The sequence below is a fragment of the Thermobia domestica genome, chromosome 15 (genome assembly GCF_964235325.1).
Source record: "Thermobia domestica chromosome 15, izTheDome1.hap1.1, whole genome shotgun sequence".
Taxonomy (NCBI): Eukaryota; Metazoa; Arthropoda; class Insecta; order Zygentoma; family Lepismatidae; genus Thermobia; species Thermobia domestica.
The window spans coordinates 42,758,003-42,785,817 of record NC_137468.1 but is presented as its reverse complement, the minus strand read 5'-3'; the positions used below and the strand labels follow the sequence as shown (position 1 = coordinate 42,785,817).

The 27,815-nt window shown below is 35.4% G+C and overlaps 1 protein-coding gene across 2 annotated transcripts in view; it reads left to right on the top strand.

Annotated features, from left to right (window-relative positions):
* Positions 1-27,815, top strand: part of LOC145671006 (uncharacterized) — a 152,719-nt gene that overhangs the window by 88,349 nt on the left and 36,555 nt on the right. Inside the window, exon 2 of one of the 2 annotated variants that reach the window (XM_081739645.1) lies at positions 125-8,240. The exons of the other annotated variant lie outside the window; for it this stretch is intronic. Within the exon in view, the coding sequence (XP_081595771.1) occupies positions 156-2,039 (1,884 nt within the window). The 5' untranslated portion in view covers positions 125-155 and the 3' untranslated portion in view covers positions 2,040-8,240. Of the gene's footprint in view, positions 1-124; positions 8,241-27,815 lie in introns of those variants that run through there. 2 annotated transcript variants of the gene reach the window in all.

Sequence of the window (27,815 nt, the reverse complement as noted above, 5' to 3'; positions counted from 1 at the left end):
GAAAGGTTTCGGGTGGCCATGCTTTGACGGACTAAAAATCAATTTCTGTATGTATGTATGTTTCTATGAATAAACTCAATGTGTCTGTTTCGTCGTAAAATATATTCCCTTCATTATTTTTCAGGGAAACAAGTAACAACGAAATACAGAGGACAATGAAAACGGAATACATTCTACTCTTGCTTGGAATAAGTATAAGAAATGTGGAAGCCAACATAAACTTAACATTTCTTGCATCAAATTCAAATTTAATAGAGTGTATAGAATTTATTATAAAGAATAATTTGAGGACAATTAAAGTTTTAACTTTCATTCAAGATGTATCAACAGACCTTGTTGATAACATAATCAAAAGTATTGAAATTCCATTTATCACAATAAACAATCACTTCTTCAAAGTTACCAAAGAATCAACACAGTTGATTTCTCAACATGAATGGAGAGATGATACTTATGGATATATAATATTTTTGCGACATCTCTACAATTTCCATGAAGTGCTAACTCTATTAAAATCCTTGAATTTCCATCCCCGCTCTAAAATGATCGTTGTTCTTGGCAGTGAGAATAATAACAGCATGATTATTACAGAAATATTTCAATTTTCTTTGGAAGAAGACATTTTAGACATTATTATAGCTACTGAAGAGACACTATTGATAAACCATTCTGTAATAATTCACAAATATTATCCTTTCGCTCCGACTCAGTGCAGATCGGTCAAGTATGGAGTTGTATTAAATCGTTGGCAGGAAGGAAACTTCTTAGTTGGAAGTAATTTATTTCCTGTGAAAGTAAACAATTTATTTGGATGTCCTTTCAAATACACGGTCTTCCATTTACCACCTTCTGTGATTATTAGAACAATTGAAAATACCACAGTTAGTGTTTCAGGCACTACAGGAAATTTGTTAGAAATCTTTGCAACTAAGATCAATTGTTCTTTAAGTGCAAGAGGTAGAACCAGTTGGCAAGCATACGTTTACAGACAGGCAAACGGAACATACGTTGGTGACATGAAACACGTCAAAGATCAGATGCTAGAGGGTGCCTTTCTAGACGTATCAGCAGTACCATATTACTACAAGGACTTCGACCCGATACTTTCAGGATTTTATCGTACTTTCGTGTGGGCAGTGCCGCAACCTAAATTCTATCTTGCTTGGATGAATCTGTATTTCCCGTTCCAACTCTATTGCTGGATTTGCACAGTGTTGTTGTACTTCATTGTGGCAGTGTACATAATTACAATCAAATATGTGACTATAAAAATATATAACTACATGTTTGAACAACCATTTATGTATAGTTTTTCTGTTCTAATAGGATCATCAGTATCTGAACCTCCACGCTCACTTCATGTCAGATTTCTATTCTTAATCTGGCTTTTGGGTTCCTTTGTACTAAGTAATAGTTATAAAGGTGCTCTTTTTAGTTTTCTGACGAAACCAAGTAAATATTCTTATATTAACACAATGGAAGACCTCGTAAAATCAGACTTAAATTATGGAGGTTACAAATATCACCGAGCGTATCTTGCATCATTTTCAAACCCTACGATAAAGAAAATTTACGAAAATTACGAAGAAAGAATAATGGGAATCGATGAAATATTGCTAGGAATTAGTAGAGGAGAACCTTACGGTCATCTCACACCGGCTGACTATACAAGTTATAAATTATACGAACAAGTACGTATTGACTCTCGTGGGAAGCTCTTAATGCATTTTCTTCCACAAGTTGTCGTGTGGGCTCCTACAGTATATCTGCTAAGACGCAATTCACCTTACATAAAATCTTTCAACTACATTGTAAGAACTTGTATTTCTAATGGTCTTCTGTATAAGTGGAGAAACGATGAACTTTTCTCTATTCTTATAAAGGCAGTCCAAACGAATGTCGTGACTAATGATAATGATCTTGTTGTAATAAGTGTAAATGATTTGTCTGGGTCCTTTGTTTGGCTTGCACTTGGTTTGTTATTAAGCATTATAGTATTTCTTCTGGAGCGTTACAAATGGGTCTTAAAAGTGAAATAAAGCCAAAAATCAATATCCTTCCTACAACCTGAGGAACTTCTTGATCAGAGTCCGTGGCTAATTTCTTCATCGTGACATCGAAATTTTCTATGTTAATTTACACCATCAATTATAACCTTTCCTCCAAACACTATAGAGGATTTCCTTTAATTTAGTTCCTCTTTTTCCCATGCAGCTCACTTTCTATCACGACCCTCGGGATACTGTTTCTTCTCAGTCAATATCTTAAACAATTTCCCCAGTTTCATTGCATCTAAAATTGTTCCCGTCTTCCCTACTATTTCTAACACTTCCTCATTTGTTTTCAGTTTGACCTAACTAGTGTTCTTCATTCTTGTCCAAATCTACCTGTCAAAAGTTTCTAATCCTTTGCTTCTTGTCCTCTCTCATCCATAGATTCCACTGTTATATATAGGTTATGCTATTCCGCACAAAGTACTTATAATATGAATCATATAATTAACTTTTTTATCCAAAGACCTCGTAAAGTTTTTTTATGTGTATTCTGGTTTTTATTTTAAACCACATTTTATGTCTTCACTACTAATTCTACTCGATACCGAAAACCGTTCTATCAATTCTACTTTCTCTTCTCCTGCTTCTATATTTGATACAGGTCGCTTCGTTAGAATCGTCATTGTATTTGCCTTTCTAACGTTTATTTTCCTCCCATATCTTGGCAACTTTTGCTTCTAATTTGTGTTCCATTCTAATACTATAGTACTGGAACCCTACCTCGGCTTGGAATACACATGCGGGATTAATTTGGACTTAAAAGGCATCGGCACCGTCGCTATTCATCTCACACATTTGACACTAATACAGAATGTATTCTATCATTTATACATATTACTCTCTTCCTACTCCAGCTCATATTTATGGGCTGAACTTGGACTTCATCGAGGTTGGGAATTTTACCATTAATCTCATCAACTCCAAAAATTATGGATTGAGCACTAATATCGGTCGGTTTTGATAATTTTTACGTTATCCCCTCACGACTTCTTCTCCCTTTCTCGAAAATATACTAATACTATCAGAGCATATTTTTTCTAATCCATTATTTATTATTTTATTTCTGGTCTCTCTGCGCAATATTCTTAATGAACAAATTGTTTGTATCTATTTTGTATTATATTTTTTCTGAACTTCTTGTATTGAAATTTCCGGATGAAGTGCTAAGTAATCTAATGCAATGTGACTTTAAAGCTAAACTTATAGAAGGTGACATGCTCCGTCCCAAGATATAATTTTCGCTATCTTTCTTCGAAGATTAACGGTTCAGAGAAAAAGATGTGGCATTTCAAACTTTTAAGCAAGCTGAATTTACTAAAGTGAAATTTTGCACTATGCCTAGTGTAATATTTTCTTTCTAAAAACGGGAGCATTGCTTTATCAGAATCATCCCCTAAAACTTAAGGAGGAAGTGCTTATTAGATTGTTCTCAAAATAAGAAAAGAAATTTTTCTATGGTCATGTCGAGTCGCATTTATGTAAAAACTAGCTGGAACGCCCCTTCTTTGCACGGAGAGAGTATCTTTGTATAAAGTACTGGAACCCTACCTCGGCTTGGAATACACATGCGGGATTAATTTGGACTTAAAAGGCATCGACACCGTCACTATTCATCTCACACATTCGACACTAATACAGATTGTATTGTATCATTTATATATATTACTCTCTTCCTACTCCAGCTCATATTTATGGGCTGAACTTGGAGTTCATCGAGGTTGGGAATTTTACCATTAATCTCATCAACTCCAAAAACTATGGATTGAGCACTAATATCGGTCGGTTTTGATAATTTTTACGTTATCCCCTCACGACTTCTTCTCCCTTTCTCGAAAATATACTAAAACTTATTAGGCAGGGTTTACTCATGTACCACAAACACCAAAATTAATGCAGTAGCCTAGCAGAAGAAGGCCGTCAAACATAGTTTTATGTTCCATATCCCTTGTGCTAAAACTTATGGTCGGCAAAGGTACACTCAGGAATGGTACGAAGGTGTCAAAAATAACCAAAATCGCAAACATCGTTACATTAATTTTATATACATAGAAGATGCCCTCTTGCCATCGTGAGTTTAAAACATGAGTTTAAAAACACTAGGACACGGGTTCTATTATTTTGAAGATTTTATGTACTAAGTTTCATCTTCGCAAGTTGAAAAGACTGTGAGATACTCAATTTCTAGAATAAATGTTGAGCCACCATTTCCCTTAGAATACACATTTGAACCGAAGTAATGTAATAAAAACACAAGTTAGGTTAGGATCTAGTCATGTACAAAATTATCAAAGTCGGTCCAGTGATCTAGGAAGTGGTTGGGACAAAAATCGTAACATTAATTTTATATGATTGGAAGATGTTCTCTTGTCCTTCCCATTAAAACTTGAATTTTTAAGAACCCTGGGACACGGGTCATATTCTTTTAATTGAAGAAAGTAGTATTGGTACCAGTATTTTAAGCACAATTTTACGGAGAAATATCACTGTTTAAAACCAAACTTACCCAAAACCGTTATACTGAAAGTACATATACATATCTAAAGAGTGGGCCTAAAGCCACGAAAGGATTATAATTGTGAATAACTTATTTATCATTCGTTTCCATTAATATTTCACAGAATTAAAAGCGAAGGATGGAAGATTGTTTACACTTATGTTGAAACATAATCTCTGGTAGGCGTCCACCATTATGAGCCTCATACATACGGGCCTTGTGTAACACATGATTCATGACAAGGGTCAACATTTCTTGTCCGAGTACCCGTATTTCTGAACAAGTAATGTCCTTGAGCTGCTGAATTATTTGTGATTTGTTCACATATACTTTGTTCTCCAGGTAGCCTCAAGGAGAATATGTTACATTTGTTACACATATGACATATGTTGTGCAAATTATACGATAAAACTTATAGATAGTTTATTTCCGTTCTTCTTCTTACAAATAGAAATTAGAAATCATGAAGTTGTTATAGATAGAATAGAAATGCCTAAAATAACTTCAACTGTAATTAGAAAACTGTAAAACCTAAAGTTTCATATTTAAAACAAGTCGGTTTTGAAACAGATCAAAAGTCGGAATTTGAAGAATAAATTTACTGTTCCGTTTCTGTTAGGACTAATACACGAATTTTAAAGTAATTAGAAAGATATAATGTAGAAATGAGGATTGGGAATAGCAATCACTACAGCTAATACCAATAATAATGTTACATATAAATCAACAATTGCTCTTCATACTGGAAAAATAACAATAGGCAAAATGGAAATAACAATTGTAATAGTTGAGTACGAATCAAATTATCAGAATAGGTTACAGATAGAAATATTAAAATAACCGAAAACCAGGTGTTCATTTAATATGTATCAATATATTCAAAAAGTAGTAACATGCCCATTCTTGATATAACTTCGCAATTTAACTAATGGCAATTTGATATGCGTGATCTTGTAATTGTAACTTTCCAAACTGGTAGAAGTCAACATCAGACTAAAGATGTTAGTAAATATGATCATTATAGAGTGAAAAACATTTATTTGAAAACTGATCAAAATGAGGTTTCACTAAAGAAAATAGAAATTTAGATGTTGCTAATAATGTTTATCTTAAGGTGTACCAAGATTATTCAGTATTTAAAAGAAAAACTTACAACGATATTGTATAAACTGTTCTGTGAATTACTTTCATTTTTGTCTTGTAGCTATTTTGGGCAACGGTGATTAAAAGTGCACAATCTGTTGTGAAGATGAAGAAAAAGATTAATATGTTGTTGATTTTAAATGTAGAATGAAAGATTAATCTCAGTGGCATTGAATATATGTTGATTTTATGTAGCCTAGTTAATCTGTACATGTGGGGACCGTAACCATAGATAGTTGTTTGTTTAAAGTTGCTATGACAACCTATATAAATAACGTGAAGATTTTGAAGAATAAAACGTAGTTGTGAGGTATATACGAAGTGTCTAATTTTCTGGTTATGCAATTATTAATTATTGCGAATTTGCGTATTAAGTGTAATTGAACGTGGTGACATATCCAAACATTCGAACTGTGGGCAATACATGTATTGAAAGAGAAATACGAAAAAATAACATTACAAACTTGTAGGAACACAGAAATATATTGTGATAAAATTAATTCGTTAAAAATATGCTGATGTATGTAATTAATTGTACTAGAAGAAAATATGAATCTGTAAATCAAAGAACAAATACAAAAAATGTTTAAGAGTTTGAAGAAGCTATAACTGTTAATACAATATATTATAGTACAATTTTAATCAATTAGAATAACTCCATATGAGACTGAAATGAAAAGTGGTTAAAGAATTTTAATTATTTTTTAATTCTTTATGTATCGCGTTCTATGAATGTATTCCATGAAGGTTGTAAATGAAGATTTTCTATACAATAAACAATGGTAAACATATTTATTTCTTCAATACAATTGGAAACATTGATGAAAATGCGGTTATTGGTTTGAAAGAATTAGAAATTAATAAAAAATATATAATTGAGAAGATGAAAAGGTAAAAACTATGTTTGGGGAAAGTGTTTTAGTTGAATGTGATTAATTAAAAATGTTTTTTTTTCCTCGATTTACTAAACATATGGCAAATAAAATAATAGGTGAGATAATTAAAAATGGGTTATTTATTAAATATGCTGGATGGAAATATGATTTTTTATTAATTAAAATAGATATTTTAAAAAGATTTTCTATATAATAAGTAAGTAATGGAATTACAACTAAACAAGGAGAACAATATTAATCTTAGGAATTGTTAATTTACAAGATCTAGGGAAAGGTGAATCATATGAAACAACCTTATAGAAATTGATTCAAAGAAAATGAAGATATAAAAACTTATTACCTCAGAGATATAATGACGATACAGAACAAATCTCAAAAGACATAAGACAACGAAACTTTTTTCGGGGTATGAATTTTAATGGATATCGTATGCACTAGTTACTTTTAATGAAATTATAAAATGAATTTCTTTAAAATTTTTCATACAAAAAGCATACTGTTAGTATGGAATCTTCAAACAAATTTATTCTCACTAATAGTTTCAATGTTTTCGTAAAAGATATTCATGATAACGCAAAAATGATTTTGAAATTGATAGATGTTTGTTGGCATTTAACTATCATCAATAGAGTGAGTTTAAAAATCATTATATTCAATTGATAACGAAAATAGGATTCCACTATCAATATAATTATTTGTAATTTTCATGTAATTATTATGCAAACTTTAGATTTTTATAATTATAAGACACATAAAACTGAAATATTTGATTTTTGTAATTTTATTCTTAGAGGTTGGAATCAATACATTCACAAATAGGTTTTAAGTAAGATTTCGACATTAATTGGAATTTTTAAATTCTGTTTTAAATACTGTGGAAACACAAAACTATTTCTTATGCCAATGTATGATGAAAATCTCCCCACAGATTTTCTTTTAAAACACATTTGTGGGTGTCCCGTTCTTCCTTTTTTACATGCTTGTCTTAGCCTTGTTGTCACCAATGTGGGGTTGGGGTACTAATATTAAGATAAATGTTTTGTGGTATGGATTCTTCCAATGTAATGTAAATGACACAAAATAAAATACGTTATGAGTGTGATTGTCTCACGTTACGTCTAATTATATTTCATTTTAGCAAAATGAAATATTATTGCATTGACAAGAGAATGTCCTGAGATAAATTTTTAAAAATATATATGATATCTTATATTTACATATATGTATTTGGGAATTCTGAACATGTCATGTATTTCCTGAGTTATATAGAAATATTTAAGATCAATATTTTTCAGAATATTGAAATAATATGAAAATATATGTGTATGATTTGATACTTAAAATGAAATGTTATATTCGTCATATCAATAAATAATTAAAATGTATTTGTTGAATTCAAGTTGAATGATAGTTTGTAAGTATTTGTGTTCATTTATTACCGAATTACACTCCGTAATTATATAATATTAGATATTTAGAAAAATGTATACTTGATCTATTGAGTGATTACTTAAACACATTGGTGATTTATCATTTGTTTTCGAGAATGGTTTATTGTATGATTTACAGTTTATATGAACAAAATAATAAATTATGTGTATATTGCTATACATAAATATTACGTCTAATTCTGCGGCAAATATTACAATTGAAGAGAGCTAATGTAAAATTAACATTAAAATCATTGAATTGGAGAACTACGAAAGTGATAATAAAATAATTTATGAACATTTTTACGTACCCCTTTAGAGATAACAGCTCGGCGACATTATGAACTATTGATGCCAATGGATTTAAGTGAAACCAAATAAACTTAGAGAAGTGAAGTTTTAAAACGACAGTTTTCAGAATACATGTTTGCTTCGTTTCCAGAATACATGTTCGAACTTCTTCAGCAAACACCCTCTTCCGCCCCCGATATAGAAGCGTAATATGTGACTTTTAGCAAATTGAAGGATGCGCTACTCTTCCGTTCTTCACTGTGAACACCACTTGAAATAGTTCAGTAAGTTGCGAAGACAAAAATTATGTTCCCTATTGGAAGTGTCTGCAATTCTTTAAAGTTATTCTTACCAGTTGCTTATATAGCATATACCTTGCCTCTTCATTTAAATTCAGGGAAGTCGTCGGAAGAGTCCCGAACAGTATTTTACTCTCTCCTCGAAAAAATAAAACTAAGTACAACGTTATAATATGCGCTACCTGATTCTAGTTGTCTAAAGGCGTTTTGTACGCATTTGAAAATTCGTTGAGTACGCGTCGTGCTGGTCTATGAAACACAAGGTGTAACGAAACTCTCTTAGTCTCCTTCTTTTCGGGATGACTACCCCGGGAGCAAAAACCCCTACTCAGAACTCTCATCAGAACTTCATTTCATTGCAATATAAAAGAGTGCTATCACCTTGTTCACAGTCGGTTCGCGAGTGACCCATAAATTGTTAATTTAAATTGTTATGAATAAAGATTTAACAATTCTACGAAACGAACTCTATAGAACTTGACGAGTATTAGTCAGAACTGTCATCAGAACTCTATTTCGTTTCGTAATAAAAGAGTTGTATCATCTTGTTCACAGTGGGGTTGCAAATGGTCCATAAATTGTTAATTTAAATTGTTTAAAATAAACATTTAACTACTCTACAAACATAACTTTGTAGAACGTGACGAGTGCAAGCAGAACTCTAATCAGAACTCTATTTCATTACAAAATAAAAGAGTTCTATCACCTTGTTCACAATTTGTTCGCGAGTGGCCCATAAATTGTGAATTTAAATTGTTATAAATAAAGATTTAACAATGCTACGAACAGAACTGTATAGAAGTTGACGAGTGCTACCCTGAATTCTCATCAGAGCTCCATTTTATTGCGAAAGAAAAGAGCTCTATCAGCTTGTTCAGAGTCGGCTATTTGTATACTTTTGAATTTGCACGGCGAAATAATTGCATAATATATTTTTATTTCTATATTTTTTCCTGGATTGAATGTTGTTTCCTTTACTAGTAGGCACTAATTTCTCTCTAGGTTGTCGAATAAATGAATTTCATTGTGCACTTACATGCAAATAACCTTACAAGAAAAAGCTTGGTCGTTCCAAAGATCAAGGCTAAAGTAAGTAATATTTGCCTTGTAGTTTCAGGTGGCATGATAGTGTGAGTTTGCCGTGAGCAGCGGTGTAGTGAACATCGCTGTGGTGTGCCTCAGATCTCAACGAGCTTCTTACGTTCGTTTGAAATTGTTTGAGTGTTTAGTTTGCTGTACTCAGTCGTGTGTTCTCCGTAATAGGAAATACAGTGTACCAGTGAAAAATAACAGTTCATACCAGTGACAAGCAGTTTATTGAATATAGTACCCAGTTTTGTTGTTTCTTGCCATGAATAACCTTCGGAAAAATACTGTGCGGCTTGCATTTGACAAGACGACACGAAATATCCGGCCTTCGGTTGCGCTCATCCAAACTTGGTTAATTAACGAGTTACAGTTATCGATACACGATCTTGAAGCTATTCAACTTCACAATGATGATTATAGCTTATATTTAAAATTTAAATCGCAAGAGAATGTTGACACATTTTTGCGACGACACCCGGAATCACTGGATTTTCTACATGAAAATGGAACAATAAGTCAGGTCATACTTTCAAATGCTAGTATACAGTACACTCGTGTACGCATTTTGGATCTCCCGATGGAAATTAGTAACGATGAACTTAGTGCCGTCCTTTGCCCTTTTGGAAAGATCATGTCCATAAATGAAGAAATGTGGTCGAATACCCTCCCTTTTCCCATTTACAATGGCAATCGTATTGTGCAAATGTGTTTAGGAAAACATATTCCCTCAAAAATTGTGGTACGAGGTTGTCGTGCTACTGTGATGTATCAAGGTCAACCACCCACGTGCTTCATTTGTCTGGCTCTTAACCACGTTGCAAGTTCCTGCCCTCGCAAAACGAAAGCTCAGATGCCTTCCGTTCCCGTAACTGGATTTAAGATGACCGAACTTTCTACTGGAAAAATGCCCACCACTCCGAACTTTTATCCATCTTTTAGTGCAAAAACCATGACTAATGAGCCTAATGCCCAAAATATGGAATTGGAAAACACTTCAGTTGCCGAGGATGTTAATCTCCATGCTGATAAGGACTTCCCCCCTCTTTCAAGTCATTCTGAACCACTTGCCACAACAGACCCAGAGGAACGGAAAGAAGATAGTGGTGTCACCTGTGAGCACCCTATACAACTACGAGAGCCACAACAAGCTGTGCATACTGTTTCTTCGTCTGAGTGCCCACAAAAACAAGAAGAGTCTGTTAGCTCTCCTTCCCCTTCCCCCTCCTATGTGGTAGTTCCTTCTCCCCCTTCAGTGGCTGTAGTGAGTGACCCAGTTTTCAAAAAAAGGAAAACGAAAAGGTTGCAAGACAATGTATCGAAAACAAGTGAGTTGTCTGTGTGGAATTCTCAGACTGTATCGCTGCCAGCTGCAGTGGCACGTGATAACATAGCAATAGTCAATGAATAACACGTTGCTCCGTGTATACCTGTCGATTAACACCATGGCCTCACGCAACAGTCAAAGCAAGTGTTCCATGTAAAGAATTCCTTCCTCTTCAAGGGCAGGAGTGTTACTTGTTTATACTTGAGAGGTAAGAAGCTCCTATTGTCCTTCGATCCACAATACATCGCTATCGTTGGTGTTTACATTCGATGAACATAACCATAGTGTTTACTAATGTGTCGGGAAGTCCAAGGTTTTGCAGGGAAGTGTTTGCCCTGTATTGTTCATTTATTTTTTTTAATTGTTTATACATTGTTTATGCAAGCAATTCCTAATTCCAATTCACGATCCTATATCTCGTTAAATATTCGAGGGATTTCTAGTGATAGTAATCGTAATCTATTACGTAGTTTTATCATGCAAACATCGGCTGACTTCATATTACTGCAAGAAGTAGCGTTTCAGAATTTTGACTTCTTGCCTATGTATCGAGCCTATGTGAACGTGGGCCCTCAGCACCGAGGTACTGCCATCTTGTGCAAAAGAGGTGTCGAGGTTAGGAATGTTGTGTATCTTCCATCTGGCAGGGATATCGCCGTAACTTGTGATGGTCTTAATCTGATTAACATTTATGCCCCGAGTGGTTCAAATAATAGGAATGCCAGAGAACAGTTTTACAATGAAGACATTTTGCCCCTATTTCCCACTATTCCCACAAAAATAATATTGGCTGGGGACTTTAATGTTGTGAATCGTGGGATAGACACTACCTCGAAGTTCATTCCTTCCCCTGCTCTCCAAAAATTAATTTCCTCCCTTAAACTCAAGGACGCTTGGGTTCAACACCGACAGGATCTTCAGTTTACCTATAAGACTCAAAATATGTCTAGTCGCATTGATCGATGTCATACAACACCTGACTTAATCGCTTCTGTCACCGATATTCATTTACGGATTATACCATTCAGTGATCATGCAGCAATACTCTGGACATGCAAATACAACCTAGGTGTTTCGGTTACTTACGGAAAGACGGAGTGGAAATTAAACAATCAATTACTTAATCATGTTGAAACGAAATGCATCTTTCGTTTGAAATGGGAGTACTGGCTCCGACAACGTCATTACTATCCAACTTTAAATGAATGGTGGGTTAAATACGTTAAGCCGAAAATACAGAGTCTTTTTAAATGGCAAGGTGCTGAAGTACAAAGAGAAAAACGAGAAAGTCTCGCATATCTGTATCGAGCTCTCCAGGAGTTATGGTTCCTTCCCAGTTCACAGCAAAATATGATAGCAATTAACAAAACGAAGGCTTGGATCAAACAAATCCAGGCTACTTCGGTCAGAAAATATGCCCATAGCCTGCCTCCTGGTGGTTGTCTCCTCGATGAACATATTACCCTGTATCATTACATGGCTCAACATAAACGTCGGGTTGCTAAGGTTATTGACGTAATAAAGCATGATAATCGAACGATCACATCCCTCCCCGAGATACAGCAGGTATTTTTCGATCACTATAGGAACTTGTACGCCAAACATGACGCACCTCAAGATGGATACCAGCAATACCTGAATCTCCCCCTTCCCGTCCTGTCGGACAGGGAGCGACAGTGCTTAATGTCGCCCATCACAGAAGAGGAAATAAGTAGGACGCTGGCTCAGTGTAATCGTGATTCCAGTCCTGGGGCAGATGGATTATCGTATGCATTCTATCAAAAGTATTGGGATATAGTCGGGAAGGACATGCTTGCCCTCTATAATGAACTATTACGATCTCCGAACTTTCTACAAAATGAGGGTCACGTGATATTTCTTCCAAAATCTGCAGACGTCACAGATGAAACACACTATCGGCCTATAACTTTGTTAAATACCGACATAAAATTGTTCACCAAACTTTTAGTGCAGCGCCTGCGCAATCTCTTTGCTGATAAAATTAGTCCGTTTCAAGCAGCGCTCAATAAAGAAAAGAATGTGTATTATGCACTTACGAAGATCCGAGATGTAGTAGGATACTTTCTTTTTGCTAGGAAACCGGCCTGTCTTGTATCATTGGACTTTCAAAATGCCTTTGATCGCTTATCACATGATTGTCTTTTTGCAGTGCTCAGTGCATATAAATTTCCGCTTAGCTTCCTTAACATCATACAGCAACTGTATAGCACGGCGACAGCTCGACTACAGATAAATGGTTTTCTCAGTCAGTCCATTTCACTGAACAGCGGAGTTCGTCAAGGATGTCCAATGTCCATGTTTCTTTTTGGGCTAGCTCTGGAGCCTCTCTTATATAAGTTGGCTGCGTATATACAACCTCCGCTTCACGACCTGCAAAATCTCTCCGTCACCGCCTATGCTGATGATGTGAATATTAGTTGCACGACATTACAACAGTTTCACTATATTATTGCCCAATTACGACAATTCAGTGATATTAGTGGTGAACGTATCAATTTCTGTAAAACAAAAGTGTTGACATTTCATAACTGGAAAATGGATGGCATTCCAGAGCCCTTCTCAACTATTGAAGTGGTAGATCAAGTTAATATATTGGGTGTTACATTTTCGAATAGTGACAGTATCCATTATGAAAGAATTTGGGATCCATTACTGAATACTGTGCGCGGGCTGTGTCTCCAACAAAAATTACGCAAATTAGACCTTATCCAACGTATTTGGTATGTAAATAGTTATTTGTGTGCAAAATTATGGTATTACGCTCACATATATCCAATATCGGACCTATATCTTCGAAAACTTCATTCTGTTATTGGTTGGTTTATTTGGGCAGGACTTTATTTTCGTGTCACACGTAATACCCTTATTCTACCTTGGAAACAAGGGGGCTTAGAGCTGATTTCGATACGTGAGAAATGTAAGGCGTTTTTCTTAACCAATAATTATAAGCAATATCAATTTCCTGACAGTATTACACATCAGTGGCTTTCGTGTTGGATGGTCTCATTTCCAGCACCCAACCCCCCTAATATAGAATCCCTCAAAGACGCCCCTATGTATATTAAAGAATGCGTACAAGGTTGGTCGTATCTACCTCTCTTGGATCCCACCAATTATTTCAATGTCAAAATTCTGGGTCAGTACTTACTTGTACCTCTGTACAACGAAATGGTTCCGCACGTTCAGCAAAAGTTTCCCACAAAAAACTGGAAGATGATATGGCATAATGTGCACAATGTCACTCTGTCAACGCAGGTAAGGAGTACCTGGTATATGATTGTGAATGAGCTTGTTCCTACTAATGTTAAATTAAAACGTATTGGAGTACTACAAACGGATATATGTCAACAGTGTGCTCAACCTGATACGATTGAACACAGACTGCAATTCTGTGCTCAATCCCCTGATATCTGGAGAACGTTAACATGAATGTTAAGTGTCATATGCCGTTTACATGCGACTGTGTTTGAACCTCAGTATATACTGTTTCCAGAATATCGTTTCTTTCCGATCACAAAACACAATACTGTCACCTGGCTAATTGGACAAACACTTTTCTATATCATGGATACGTATCCGTGTGGCAATATCTTTGATTACATTATTTTTCTGAAAAATGCTTGTAAAATATTTTCTGTACAGTGCGAAAACAAATATTTTGCTCACTACTTACGAATTTTGTATAATGAATATATGCACTGAGATGTTATAAGTTCCTGTAGTGTAACCAAATGAAAATAAAAAAAAATAGTGTAGCGGTAACGTAATGGAGTTTCCACTAATACAGCTATCCAGCATAGGATCGAATCCTGTTCACGCCAAAATTGCATTTTTTACAAAGTGAGAGTGAAGAATCGATTTCTCATATTAGACGTGAAATACTTAAGAATGTGGAAGCAAACACCTTTATCAGGATTGAGACGATTTACGAATGTTGGTATGGAAAGGGCAAGGGACTTACCAGGACATTCGAGATATATATTGTTCTGTAGTAAAAACTTTTCCTGTTATCGTTCTCAGAAATAAATATTACAGCATTTCTTGAACAAAGTTTGGGTAAAGCAATCGGTGATGTAGTGGTAAAGTACCCGACTTCCAAGCGGAAAATCTGGGTTCGATTCCCCGTGAGGTAGTTTAACTTTTTCGCATAAAATAATGGCTGCAAAAAGAGATTTATCTTCTGTTGGAGAACTTACAAAGCATCACTGGCGAGAATTCGAATAAACAGTGTGTGCGTTCTTCATCATACGCTGTAATGATAAGTATGTTTTATATTTATATTCGTCCCTGTCTCTCTCTTTCTTTCTTGACGTTTCCCTATCCTGTCGTTGCATCTTTCACTTCTCCCCCTTCACTTCATGTGCGTGTGAGTGTTCCAATGTTAAAACGGAGCAAGAGACAGATAGACCTGGCCTGCAGAATGTAATTAACTGGAAACTTCAGCGTCGAGTTTTTCGTGTTCTGGGCATAACATCGCCAGTCCTGGTCATATCTGAAAGAAATATTGTTTAAAGGCAACGGAATAAGCAACGTATCTTTTTTATCATCTGGGTTACCGAGTCTCAGTCGAATTACCGGATCACGACGGGTTTGAATCCACGATTCAGTGGTGGTCCATAAGCTAACCAACATCATCCGACTGACACTATGATCCGTTTGAGCTCTAGTGTGTTCATTTTATGTGTGCAAATTACAACGTTATATCCGCAAGAGATGAAAGTGATGCTGGATGTTCGGAATAGATAAATCTTCAGAAAAGCCTAGAAAATGGCAACCTCTTTGGTTATTTGAGAACAAAGTTTTATTTATACTAGTTCGACACAGATTTGTTTCCATCCTATAATTCAATGTGATTTATTCACGTTGACATTTGAAACATGCAAGGTCTTCTACCTCTATAAGGAACATCTAATTTTTCATTTAAACATTTGTAACTTTTCATTATGATACGGTTTGGACTTTTAATATAGATTATATCTGATAAAAATTTACCAGTAAAATAGCACTCATTCAATTTTATCTTTTTTTCTTTCTTCCTTTTTGTTTTCGTTTCTTTTTCTTTCTTTGTTCACTTTGCATTAGTAGTCTGGAATGGAAGATATGACCTACGCTACGTACTGGGTTTATTAGAATGTGGTTTGCATCAGTACGTCCAATGAACACTACCGAATTTACAACCGAACTACGCGAAAACAAAGCACGTGTTAAAGTGTTGGCATTATCTTAGATGTGTCTGTGAGATCTACAGCTCTACTGGAAATTGAGTTTGCTATCATTTTTGATAGTGACTTAACGAATGTTTCAAGCATCCTCTATACATTCTAATAGTCCTGAAAAATATATAAAAACAAACGTTATTTCTATATTACTGTTGGATTTCTGGTAACGGAACTTTATAATGTTAGGTTCTTTTGTTGCTAATCTTAAAATTCCACATTTTTATCTGTTCTCCCTTTTATTTTTCTTCTTCTCTCGCCTTCTCTCTCTCTCTCTCTCTTTGCCTCGTTTCTGCACTTCTGTGTAATAGACACCCATTGGTTTCAATTTTTCATTGTGTGTGCGTCAGTTTCTCCCTAAATTACCTTTGAATTTTCTTTCGTCTTGGTTTTGCTATTTCATTTTATCGATACTAATACATGTGTAGTTTGAAATTAGAATTGCGTTCATATTGTTAGCTCATTTTAGTATGAGAGAGAAGAAAGGAGGAGAGAGAGGGGTCTCTACCAGACACGATTATGGGATAAGAAGGTGTCTATTGTGTGGCTTAGCGGCACGGCGTTAGCTGTCGCAATTTTTTTGATGCGGAGTGTACAAAAGTAGAGGAGTGGTTCCTGGGAGTAAAACAAACAAAAAGTTAAAATAAACATAGGGCGAAAACCCCATTGTTTACGTGTTATAGGCTGCTGAAAACATGAAAAATTAATTTTAAAGGTTCATAGCTCCAAAACTATCGGACCTGCCGTAGTCGGTCAAGACTTCACTTAGAAACTAGTATGTGCCCTATCCAAAAATGTATACTTCAGAATCGTGAGGTGATTCCACAACAATTTTTATAGAAGGAGTTTGACTACGGGCAAATGATATAAATTAATCTCCAACTAGCTCCATAAAAATTGTTGCGTGAGTACCTTAGGATTCTAAAACTTTTTTTTCTTTTTGGATAAAGCACATAATAGTTCCTAACTGAAGTTTTGACCCGATTACAGTAGCCCCATAGTTGTGGAGCTATGGGCCTTTAGAATTCATTTTTCCATGTTTTCGGCAGCCTATAACACGTAAACGATGAGGTTTTCGCCCTATGTTTATTGGAACGTTTTTGTTTGTTTTATTCTCAGGAATCACTCCTCTGCTTTTGTACAACGAATTTAGCGCCATACTGTATAATAATTTGCCTTCGGCTAGTTGGGCGCTCCGCCCCCAGACCCCCGTGTTGGCTCGGCCTGCGTAGTGATGGGTAAATTCCTGGGAAGATACCAGAAAATGGGAAATTTTCGGGAATTTATGTACAATCACAAGGAAAATTGCATTCTATTACTATATTATGATTTCAAAGTAATTTCAGTGATTTCAAAGTAATTCGTTTTTATATCACGGTATATTATTACTGTTGTCCCCAGAGGAGTCTTTAAAATGTATATTCTGAACGGTATTATGTTACTTTGTTAATATTTTATTATATTTAGAGAGTACGCATAAATGTATATTTAGTTACAATATGTTCTATGCAAGTGAATGTGTAAAAAAATGGTATAATAAGTCAATATACATTTAAACCGCTAAACAGTTTAAATTAATATATAAGTGGATTTTATAAACTTGACTCTCCTACTGATATTATAAACATATTGGCCCTTTTGCAGAATCGTCCTGACGCGTGATTAGTATCATAGTAAAGATATCGACTAACATATATTTCCTGCAGCATATTGTAAATGGTGGGATGAGAAGGTGGGAGGAGTTAAGCTACAATCGCGTATGCAAATGTGGGGATTAAAAGATTCGGACCCTTGCATATAATTTAAAGACTGAAGGCCAAAAGAATTAATGTAAATAAAAGTAAATACCGGTAGAGTAAAGGACTAAATAGGATATTATGTATACAAAATGAACAATTTCGAAAATATTATGTTATTAAAGCAGAGACTCTTGATAACAGGGCCCTTCTGTAGTTTTAACGCAGTACCTGAGCAGAAATTACTCACAACAACAACCAGATTACGTAACACGAATTCATGGAGTTACCTCGCCCATAATCCACAGCCTGTAAACGAACATGATACAATTAAGTATTTTGCACATACCTTTGATGTCCTGAGGGTACAGATAAAGAAGACTTTCCAGGTTTCAGATGTTATTCCTTTAATAAGGATCATTTAACCAATGAGAAAACACGACAGACTCACTGTACACTAACACACACACACACACACATTAAAAAATTTTTTTTTAAATTTTGACTTATTACTTTTCGTTAATCTTGGTACCAGGCCTTTGAATTTGTTATGCTTTTAGAAGGAGTTCAATGTCCGTGATCATGTGTATTTTGTTTGTTGACGGGTGTTCTACGCACTGCATTTGGCAGATGCCAAAGTATCCGATACCGGAACAAACTATCAGACGTCGCACTGCATGAAGGACATTGTGCGTCCTTCCCGTGAGTCTAAAGACCAACGGCAATAGGTCAAGACGCGAAATAACGGAGGTCCGACGTGATTGGAACTTGCTGGTGATTGGATTGTTGAATGCTTCTTCATGACACGGAAGCCATTGAAATTTCACTCCATTTTTGAGCAGCTGAAAAAGTGGGAACAGAATCTCAGAATACTGAGTATTGAATATCCGATAAAACTGGCAGTACCCTATAAAACTACGCAGTTCACGCACGTTCCTTGGTCTTCTGAACTGCATCATCTTTTCAAGTTTCTCAGGCGACTTCTCTATGCCCTCAGGCGAGAGTGAAATTTCAATGGCTTCCGTGTCATGAAGAAGCATTCAACAATATACGAGAAGTCTTTCGGGAAAAAGTAGTGCTGAAGAAACCACTCCCTAACAAACAGCTGATATTGGAATGCGATGCATCCGATGTCAGCTATTTGTCACATTTGTACCAGTTGGATGATAACGGTGACATAAGGGTGATAGGTATGACGTCACGACTTAAACAACTCAGGTTATTAGACTAAGGCTACAAATTCACCTAGTGGGACAAAAGGATTTAATATTTACAATGTTTAAGGCGAGATCACAAGCATTAGCCTCGATTAGAGCAGAAAATCGTGACCTCACTGAAAGTGACTGCGAAAACAGTGTTCATAGTTCGTGCACCCACTGGAAAGATTTTCTCACTACTTCTTACGCACTACAGGTACCCTTAATCACAAGATTAGTACTGTGAGCTCCATAATGTATGTACAAGGCAAGAAGTTGCTGTTTACATATAATACATGGAACACTACTTCCAGAGCCATCACTCGTATTTCCAGACCCATCATAAACTTGTCCACTGAGTTGAGCAATGGAAAGCTGGAGTCTCATCATCTCATCTAGAATAACTGAAGCTATAAACTCACCAGTAATTTTTTGATATACTGTAGAACACAAGAAAACTTTCATTAGAAAGATATCTTCATTAACTCACCTGGCATAAATACTTCATTGTTCTTCGCCATTCACATCATGGGAACAATCAGACACAATAGAAAACAGAGGAGGGTTTTGAGATTTGATTTCGTTACATATATGAAAAGCAATTTCTTGGCCCATAGTTTCGAGATTTCGTTCTGGATTTTAACATCCATGAAATTACATCTTTTCATGTTTCCCTTTATCCGGCTCTTCAATTGTGGAAAATCTTCAGAGCAAAGGCTCATCAACTGAAATAAATTCCTGAACCGGGAGCCATGTCCTCTAAATGCGAGTCCTTGTGTTGCAAGTTAACGTATACTTGAAATTACATTTTTTCCAGGAATTTACTGGCTTTCAGTTGTTCATCTAAAATTTGTCTGTTTAGTTGGTTTTCTATTGGATTTTTTCTCTGTGTGTAGCGCAGTACAGCAAGTTTATGGCATTCTGAAGTTTCGTGTATACTTAATTTCTCTTTAGCCTTCTTCCAGTTCCAAATTACTACAGTACAGAAAGCGTCTTCCGTGGTTTTTGTAAGAACTTTTTTTTTTAAAAAAAATGTTTTTCAAGATATCCATACAGATATCCAAGTTGACGAAGTTCAACAATACATTAGAAAGAATACGCAAAGAGACTTACGTTACCCGCACACGAAGAAAAAGGTCTTTTTAGGCAGGTTTTGAGTTATATTTCCGAAGCTAAACAGTGTTGTAAGTCTTCCATCAATTGTCCAGGTTGGCACAATAATGTGATATTTTTACACGAAGCCGATACAGCAAGAGTCGGTATATTAAATTAAAAAAACAAAACATTCCATATTTTCTCTTTTCTTTTTGTAATGCTATAACTGTAGAGGGAAAGGAATCTTTTTAGATACTTAGAAACCGACATTTTTTTTTCTTGCAGCTACCGCTTTCTTGGAAGACTAAAGATAAAATCTCAAGGCAGAAATATTTGAAACTTAGCATGAAACTTTTGATAAGTACTAAGTCAAATCCGAAATATTTTTGCCTTGGAACCAAATTGTAAATCTTTGACACAGCGGTAGCTGTTCAAAATGAAAAGACATACTAAGAATTTGCGTACTTTCAATTAGAATCTACTAATTTCTTAAAGATACTAGCTCACACACACAGTGTCTCTCACACACAATTATAATGTCAGTGATATGGTGTTCATTGGGCCAAACATTCCATACAATAAAGATTCATCTCACACTGGAGAAATAGTTATGCTTCGTTTTACATTATCATTTGACCATGAAACAAATGTGCGGTGTTGGGATGTATAACTCGTTGATATATAATGGCTTACTTCTTAAGTTTTCAATACTTCCACGTACTCCAAATAAATGTAATAAAGAAATAACGTCCATTAATATATATATATATATATATATATATATATATATATATATATATATATATATATATATATATATATATTCAATAACAACTCAACAATCTTCACAAAATTTGCAATCGATCAGTGAAAACGGCATCTTTCCAGAGCTTGTATTTTCCGAGATATCTTTGTTAAAAGAATTCGCCACAAACATATAAACGTAGCATTCCAGTATTTATCATTTTCGCCGACATATTTGGGGAAGAATTTCTGCTATAACATTTTCTAGGGGGGACAATCCCTTTCTAGAAAATTTCTGGGGGGACGCGTCCCCCTCATCTCCCCCGGCTGGCACGCCCATGCCTGCAGTAGTCAGGCTTTTAGTATGACGCTAATCATACGTCAAAACGACTCTGCATAAGACCCATTAAATTTTTAAATCTTATAAACAAATTAGGTTGGGTAACTGCCAGAAGACACATGTCCCACCATTTTATCAACATTTGCGCCTACGCCTAAATATTTATGTTCACAATATTTGCTAGATATTGACATATCTTTGCAATTTTGCACGTGACATTGCCACACATGACCTTTCTTCCTACCCATTTCTCGAAATTTCATGCGTTAATTCACATGTAAGAGAAGTCCGGGTACCTCTTCAGAAATTCCAGTCAGAGAGAGGAGACAGACCGACATCTGGTTCGAGATTTATTAATATTACTTCGTCTCTATTTCTACGTAATTTCTTCATTACTTTACAAAATGGTTCCTTTTCGTCATTAATACGGTACTTCGCTACTTTTTAGAGCAAATGGAAATGGAACTTTAAAAAATCATATTATTTGTTATATAAACTACTGTTAACGAATTTTAAATGTTTAACCTCCAAATTATATAAAACATAGGAGTAAATCATAATAAATGAAAATAAAGTAATTAGTCATATGATTCTTATAATTTGGAAGATAAAGTAAAGAAATGAAAAAAATTCTTTTATGGGAATTTATATGCCAGGGAAAAACCCGGGAATATTCCTATTTATTACTTTCCTTCCCACCGGGAATATTCCCACTGCCCATCACTACACCTACGGCCTCGCACTTTTTAAACCCACAATTTTACCGAATTTCAAGTTTGTTTTCTATTTTAATTATCTAAAAGATCAGATTTCGTATCTCAAGAAAACGCCCATTTAAATAACACGGGAATTTCTTCATTCCCCTTTAGACCCCTTGAAAACTAAAAATATTCACTTTTGGCAATTTTCCTGTGGGTTAGTTCCAGAAAACAACAATCATGTTAAATTTCATCACTCTAATCCTGCAGGAAGTGCCTAAACATTTTCGCTTGTAGATGTTCCGTATAAATAACATTGAATGACTTTTCAATTTCTCACAAGACCACTCTAAAGTTTTGATTTTTTTATTTTTGGCTATTTATTTGGATAACGCTAACGAAAAGGCACAAGCGTACCGAATTTCAATTTTGTATTCCAAGTATCTAAAATATGAGATTATAGGTAAACAAAAAGTCCATTTAAATATGTAGCATGGGGAAATTCTTCATCCCGCCCCTTAGACCTCCTAAAAGTTAAAAATATTCACTTTTGGCAATTTCTTCTGTTGGTTAGTCCCGAAAAGCTACAATCGTGTCAAATTTCAACTTTTCACGTCAACCGGAAGTATCCGTATCCTTTTATTTTGTGTTAGTCACTTCATGTATTTTTATACATAGTTAGGATAGGATTTTATTACAGTTTTCCTATTTTACATGCGTTATTCTATCTAGACTACGGATAGGCAAAACCGGTGTTTAAAAAACCGGAAACCGGTTTCTAGGAAAACCGAAATCCGAAAAACAGACATTTCAGTTTTATTCAAAAACCGGTTCGGTTTTGCCGAAACCGCTTTCGGTTTTCTCCAAAATCGATTCGGTTTTCTCCAGAAACTAGTTCGGACTTGACCGAAACTGGTAAGCCAATTTTGATTGAAAACTAAGCCGATTTGAAGATCTAAAACATATGTAAATTTTCATAAGAAGAAACCAATACCGGCTTCGGCAAAAATCGCACTAGTTTTAGTAACTAACTAACTAACTCTGTGGCCTATGGAACCCGGAGGTTCAGTGCCGCGTTCACAAAAGCTCTCCACTGACTTCTATCCTTAGCTAATTGCATCCAGTTTCTACTTTGTATTCCTATCTCTGCGAGATCCATCTTAATATTATCCTCCCATCTGCGCCTAGGTCTTCCTAATGGTCGTTTTCCTATGGGTCTACCAGTCAAGACTTTGAAAGCGTTTCTACTTTCTTCCATTCTAGCTACATGACCTGCCCACCTAAGCCTCCTAGACTTGACGACCCTAACAATGTTGGGTAAACCGTATAAACTATGTAGTTCCTCGTTATGAAGCTTCCGCCATTCCCCATTCTCGTTCCTCTTGGGTCCGAATATTCTTCTCAGGATCCTGTTCTCAAATACTTTCAGTCTATGTTCTTCCCTCAGAGTAAGCGACCATGTTTCGCAACCATACAGAACAACAGGCCTGATTATCGTTTTATATATTTTAAGCTTCAAATTCCTCGACAGAATTCGCGACGACAAGAGATTTTGAACCGAGTAGTAACACGAATTCCCTGCTTTTAGTCGACATTTAATTTCTTCGTGAATATGATTTTCGTCTGTTAATATTGATCCTAAATATTTGAAAGTATCCACTTTATCAAAAGCATTATTTAATATTTTAACGCCTCCACAATTTGCCGTATTACGGTCCCGACGCACTTCCATGTATTTAGTTTTCTCTGCATTTACTTCTAAACCCATGTCCCTGCAAGCGTTTAATAAGATCTCTGCATTTATTTCTACTGTTCTCCTATCCTCCCCTATTAAATTTACATCATCAGCATATGCCATAACCTGGTGAATGCCGTTCAACTCTAGGCCCTGGTTGCTATCTTTGATTTTCCTTATGGCGTATTCCAGCACAAAGTTAAATAATAATGGCGACAACGCATCTCCTTGTTTCAGGCCATTTTCGACGTGGAAGCTCGTGGACAACAATTTTCCTACCCGGACTTTACTTTGGGATTCACTTAAACATATCTTAATTAATCTAATTAGCTTTCTCGGTATTCCAAGTTCTGTAAGAACGTTGTATAATGTTTCTCTCCTAACCGAGTCGTAAGCCTTTCTAAAATCAATAAATAGTTGATGTACCGGGGTATTGTATTCCCACTTCTTTTCGAGTATTTGGCGAATGGTAAATATTTGGTCGATAGTTGATCGATTTCGTCTAAATCCGCACTGATAATCTCCAATAATTTCATCTGCGTATGGGGTCAATCTTGCTAACAGAATATTTGAAAGGATTTTATAGGATGTTGACAGAAGAGAAATGCCTCGATAATTATTACAGTCAGTTTTGTCGCCTTTCTTGTGAATTGGAACAATGATTGACTCTTTCCACTCTTGTGGCAATTCTTCCTTGTTCCAGATAAGGAGAATGAGTTTGTGTATCTTGTTCCACAATTTTTCGCCTCCAGCTAAAATTAACTCAGCCGAAATTTCATCTACACCCGGAGATTTGTGTTTCTTTAATTTCTTTATAGCGGCTTCCACTTCTATTCGATTGGGTTCTGGAATATACGGTTCTGCGGTGTGTATCTCCTTTTCTCCACGCACATTAGTTTTTGGCTGCGTGTTCAGCAAATCGTCAAAGAAATCTTTCCATCTATTTAAGATGCTATCCGTATCAGTGAGAACTGTTCCGTCAGATTTCTTTAATATATAAGCACGAGGTTGATAGCCTTTCTTAAATTCGCCGATCCCCTTATACATGTCCCGAATATTTTTATTTTTACTATTATCTTCAAGTTCCTTAATTTTAGCTTTCAAACAATCCCGTTTCTTTGTTCTAAAAGTTTTGGAAGTTTCCCGCCTGATATCTGCGAAATTTTGTGTAGTTATTTCATTCGGATTTTGTAGCCACCGTAATTTTGCCTGTTTTCTCATCTCTGCTAGTTTAATGCATTCTTGGTCGAACCATGGTTTGTTCCTACGTATTTCCGCGTGTCCCAGTTTTTCTATTGCTGAACTTTTAATGCTATCTCTAATTTCAATCCACGTATCCTCAACACTAGTGCATTCCGAGTCTTCTAAGACCGAGAATCTATTCGAAACTTCAATCTGGTATTCCTCTCTTACCTGGCTCTCTTCTAATTTCTTTAAATTAAATCTCTCCGTTTTCGGACATTGAATATTACCTTTATTCAACGATAATCTCTCCCGTATTATCGCTACTACCAGGTAGTGATCAGTGTCACAGTCAGCCCCTCTAAACGACCGGACGTCAATTATGCTAGATTGTCTTCTTCTATCTACTAAAACGTGATCAATTTGATTATGTGTTTTTCCGTCTGGTGATGTCCAAGTGTATTTATGAACGTCGCGATGTGGGAATTTTGTACTCTTCACGATTAGGTTTTTGGATGTTGCAAAGTTCACGAGTCTAACACCGTTGTCATTACTTTCCTTATGCAAACTTTCGTTCCCTATAATCGGTTTGAAAATATCCTCTCGTCCTACCTTCGCATTGAAATCCCCTAATAGAATCTTCATATGGTATCGCACTAGTTTTAGTAAAAACTAAAAACCCAAAACTGTTTTGGAAAGCACATAAAACTACTTCTGTGTTAAGAGAAGCAGTTTCCGGAGAACAACAAAACACTATTTTGGCCAGAAATAGAACCAGTTTTGGAAAAGCTGTAAACTGGTTTCGATGGAAAACTGAACCGGTTTTGGACAAAACCAAAACCAGTTTCGCTATTTAAAAAAGCCGAACCGGTTTTTGAAGAAAGCTGAATTCGGAGAAAAACCGAACTGGTTTTGGAGAAAACAGAAATCGGTTTCGGCGAAAAACCGTTTTTTTTTAATTTTCAAGTGGTGGTTTCAGTTTTTCTGGGAACCAGTAACCGGAAATCGTTTTTTGTGTCTACCACTAATCTAGACATTATTGTATATCTTGAAACAACTAAATAATTATTTTACAACCGATAAAATCTTTTAGTGGTGTTTTAATTAATGTCGTTCTCGCCATTCTTCTTTTCCATTTAACATTATCGTTGTAACCGTATTCGAAAAAATCGTTAGATACTAATTTTATGGCTCTAAACGTATATATCGCCCGTAGCCATTAATAATTAAAAAGCTATTATTCTGCTGGAATAGATCGTTCATTCGTGTATTGTGTAAACCCTATTGGAAAAAATACACTATAAGCTAGAAAATTACGTCTATCATTGTTTGTCCTTTGAACGGTAACACGAAATTTCTAACTATGACACGAACACTCATATATTACATTCAAAACTTAGACATGCAAGATATTGTGAAATCCTAATACCAAACAAATAAGCTAAATTCAAGTAATAACTTTGTTATGTTGCTATGTGCTGGTAAAGGTATAATGTATGTTTAACTTTTGAACAAAGTACATTCTCAAAGAACTACACATGAAAGTGTTCAAATTTCCAAGTGAGCAATATCCAGAAAACTACGTAGCTGTCAAATAGTGAAACAATTATCTATTCTGTACTCATACGGAAAGGAATCCTGTTTGAAGTCTAGATTCATACAGCTAAGAGACTAAAAAACAGAAGACTTGGTGTAAATCAAGGTAACTTTTTTATACATTGATACATGTCATATGGGATTGTAGTAAATAATGCACTTAAATATAATTGAGATCGCATTAAAATCCATATTTCATAGTTGTATGCAATGCAATCAACGAAATCTTTAAGTTTTACGTCCCACAGTTCTGCTGACTAGGATAAAGGAGTCGGTGATGATGAGCAATGAATGAAATGGTGGAATGAACAGTGAGAGGAAACGGAAGAACCTCGAGAAACCCCACGTACACGGTGTTTGTTCACCACAAAGCTCACTTGGTGTCAACTGGGATCGAACAACTCTACCACTGAGCCACCGCAACCACTTAATAATTATATGGTAGGAGTAAAACACTCAGGTAGTTTGAGTTTTTTGTATATTGAAGTTTTTCTTTAGAAGGATTTGTTCCCTAATCTCTTCATCTATTGTTCAATCCATGAAACAAAAATCAGGAGGCACTTTTGTGTTTTCTATTGACACAGGAATGCGTGAAATAATGACGTAATTCAAACAGCAATCAATGCGTTGGTCAGTTTACATGATGTGATACGAATAAGCTTCGTGTTCTGAAATTAAGCCTATAGTTACTTAATTTCCTTTGTTACGATGTGGCACAATATTCCAGTTAGTTCCTTTCAATCAAGCACAACTAGTTTGAGTAGTTTCCTCTGTTTGACATGGTAAGCTTTGCTTCCGTAGTCCAGTGAATATGGCCATTGAGCACTGCAAGATAGTTTGTCGGTATCAAAACATAAAAATAGTACGTAAAAACGAAGAGGTTAGCTGAAGACCGTGAAACAGTAGCGGCAATTGATATATCAATAATGACAGAATACCTAGGTTGATGATGATGATGATGATAATAGTAAATGTCACTCGTTGGACAACACGCTCCAAGTAGCAAAGACTAATATCAAATTGCAGACATTACCCATGCATCAACTGCACAGAAAAAGCATTTTTAGTGTTTCATAGGGTTATTGATTGTCCTGGTTGAAATGTTAGGTGAGAGTTTGGGTTGGATCAGTCTAGACGTTTGTGATACCAGCAAAAATACTCAACCGATTTAATGGAATTATAACAGACAGGTGAAAATACTTTTGTTGTTGATTGCACTTAAGTTACGTCGTACCT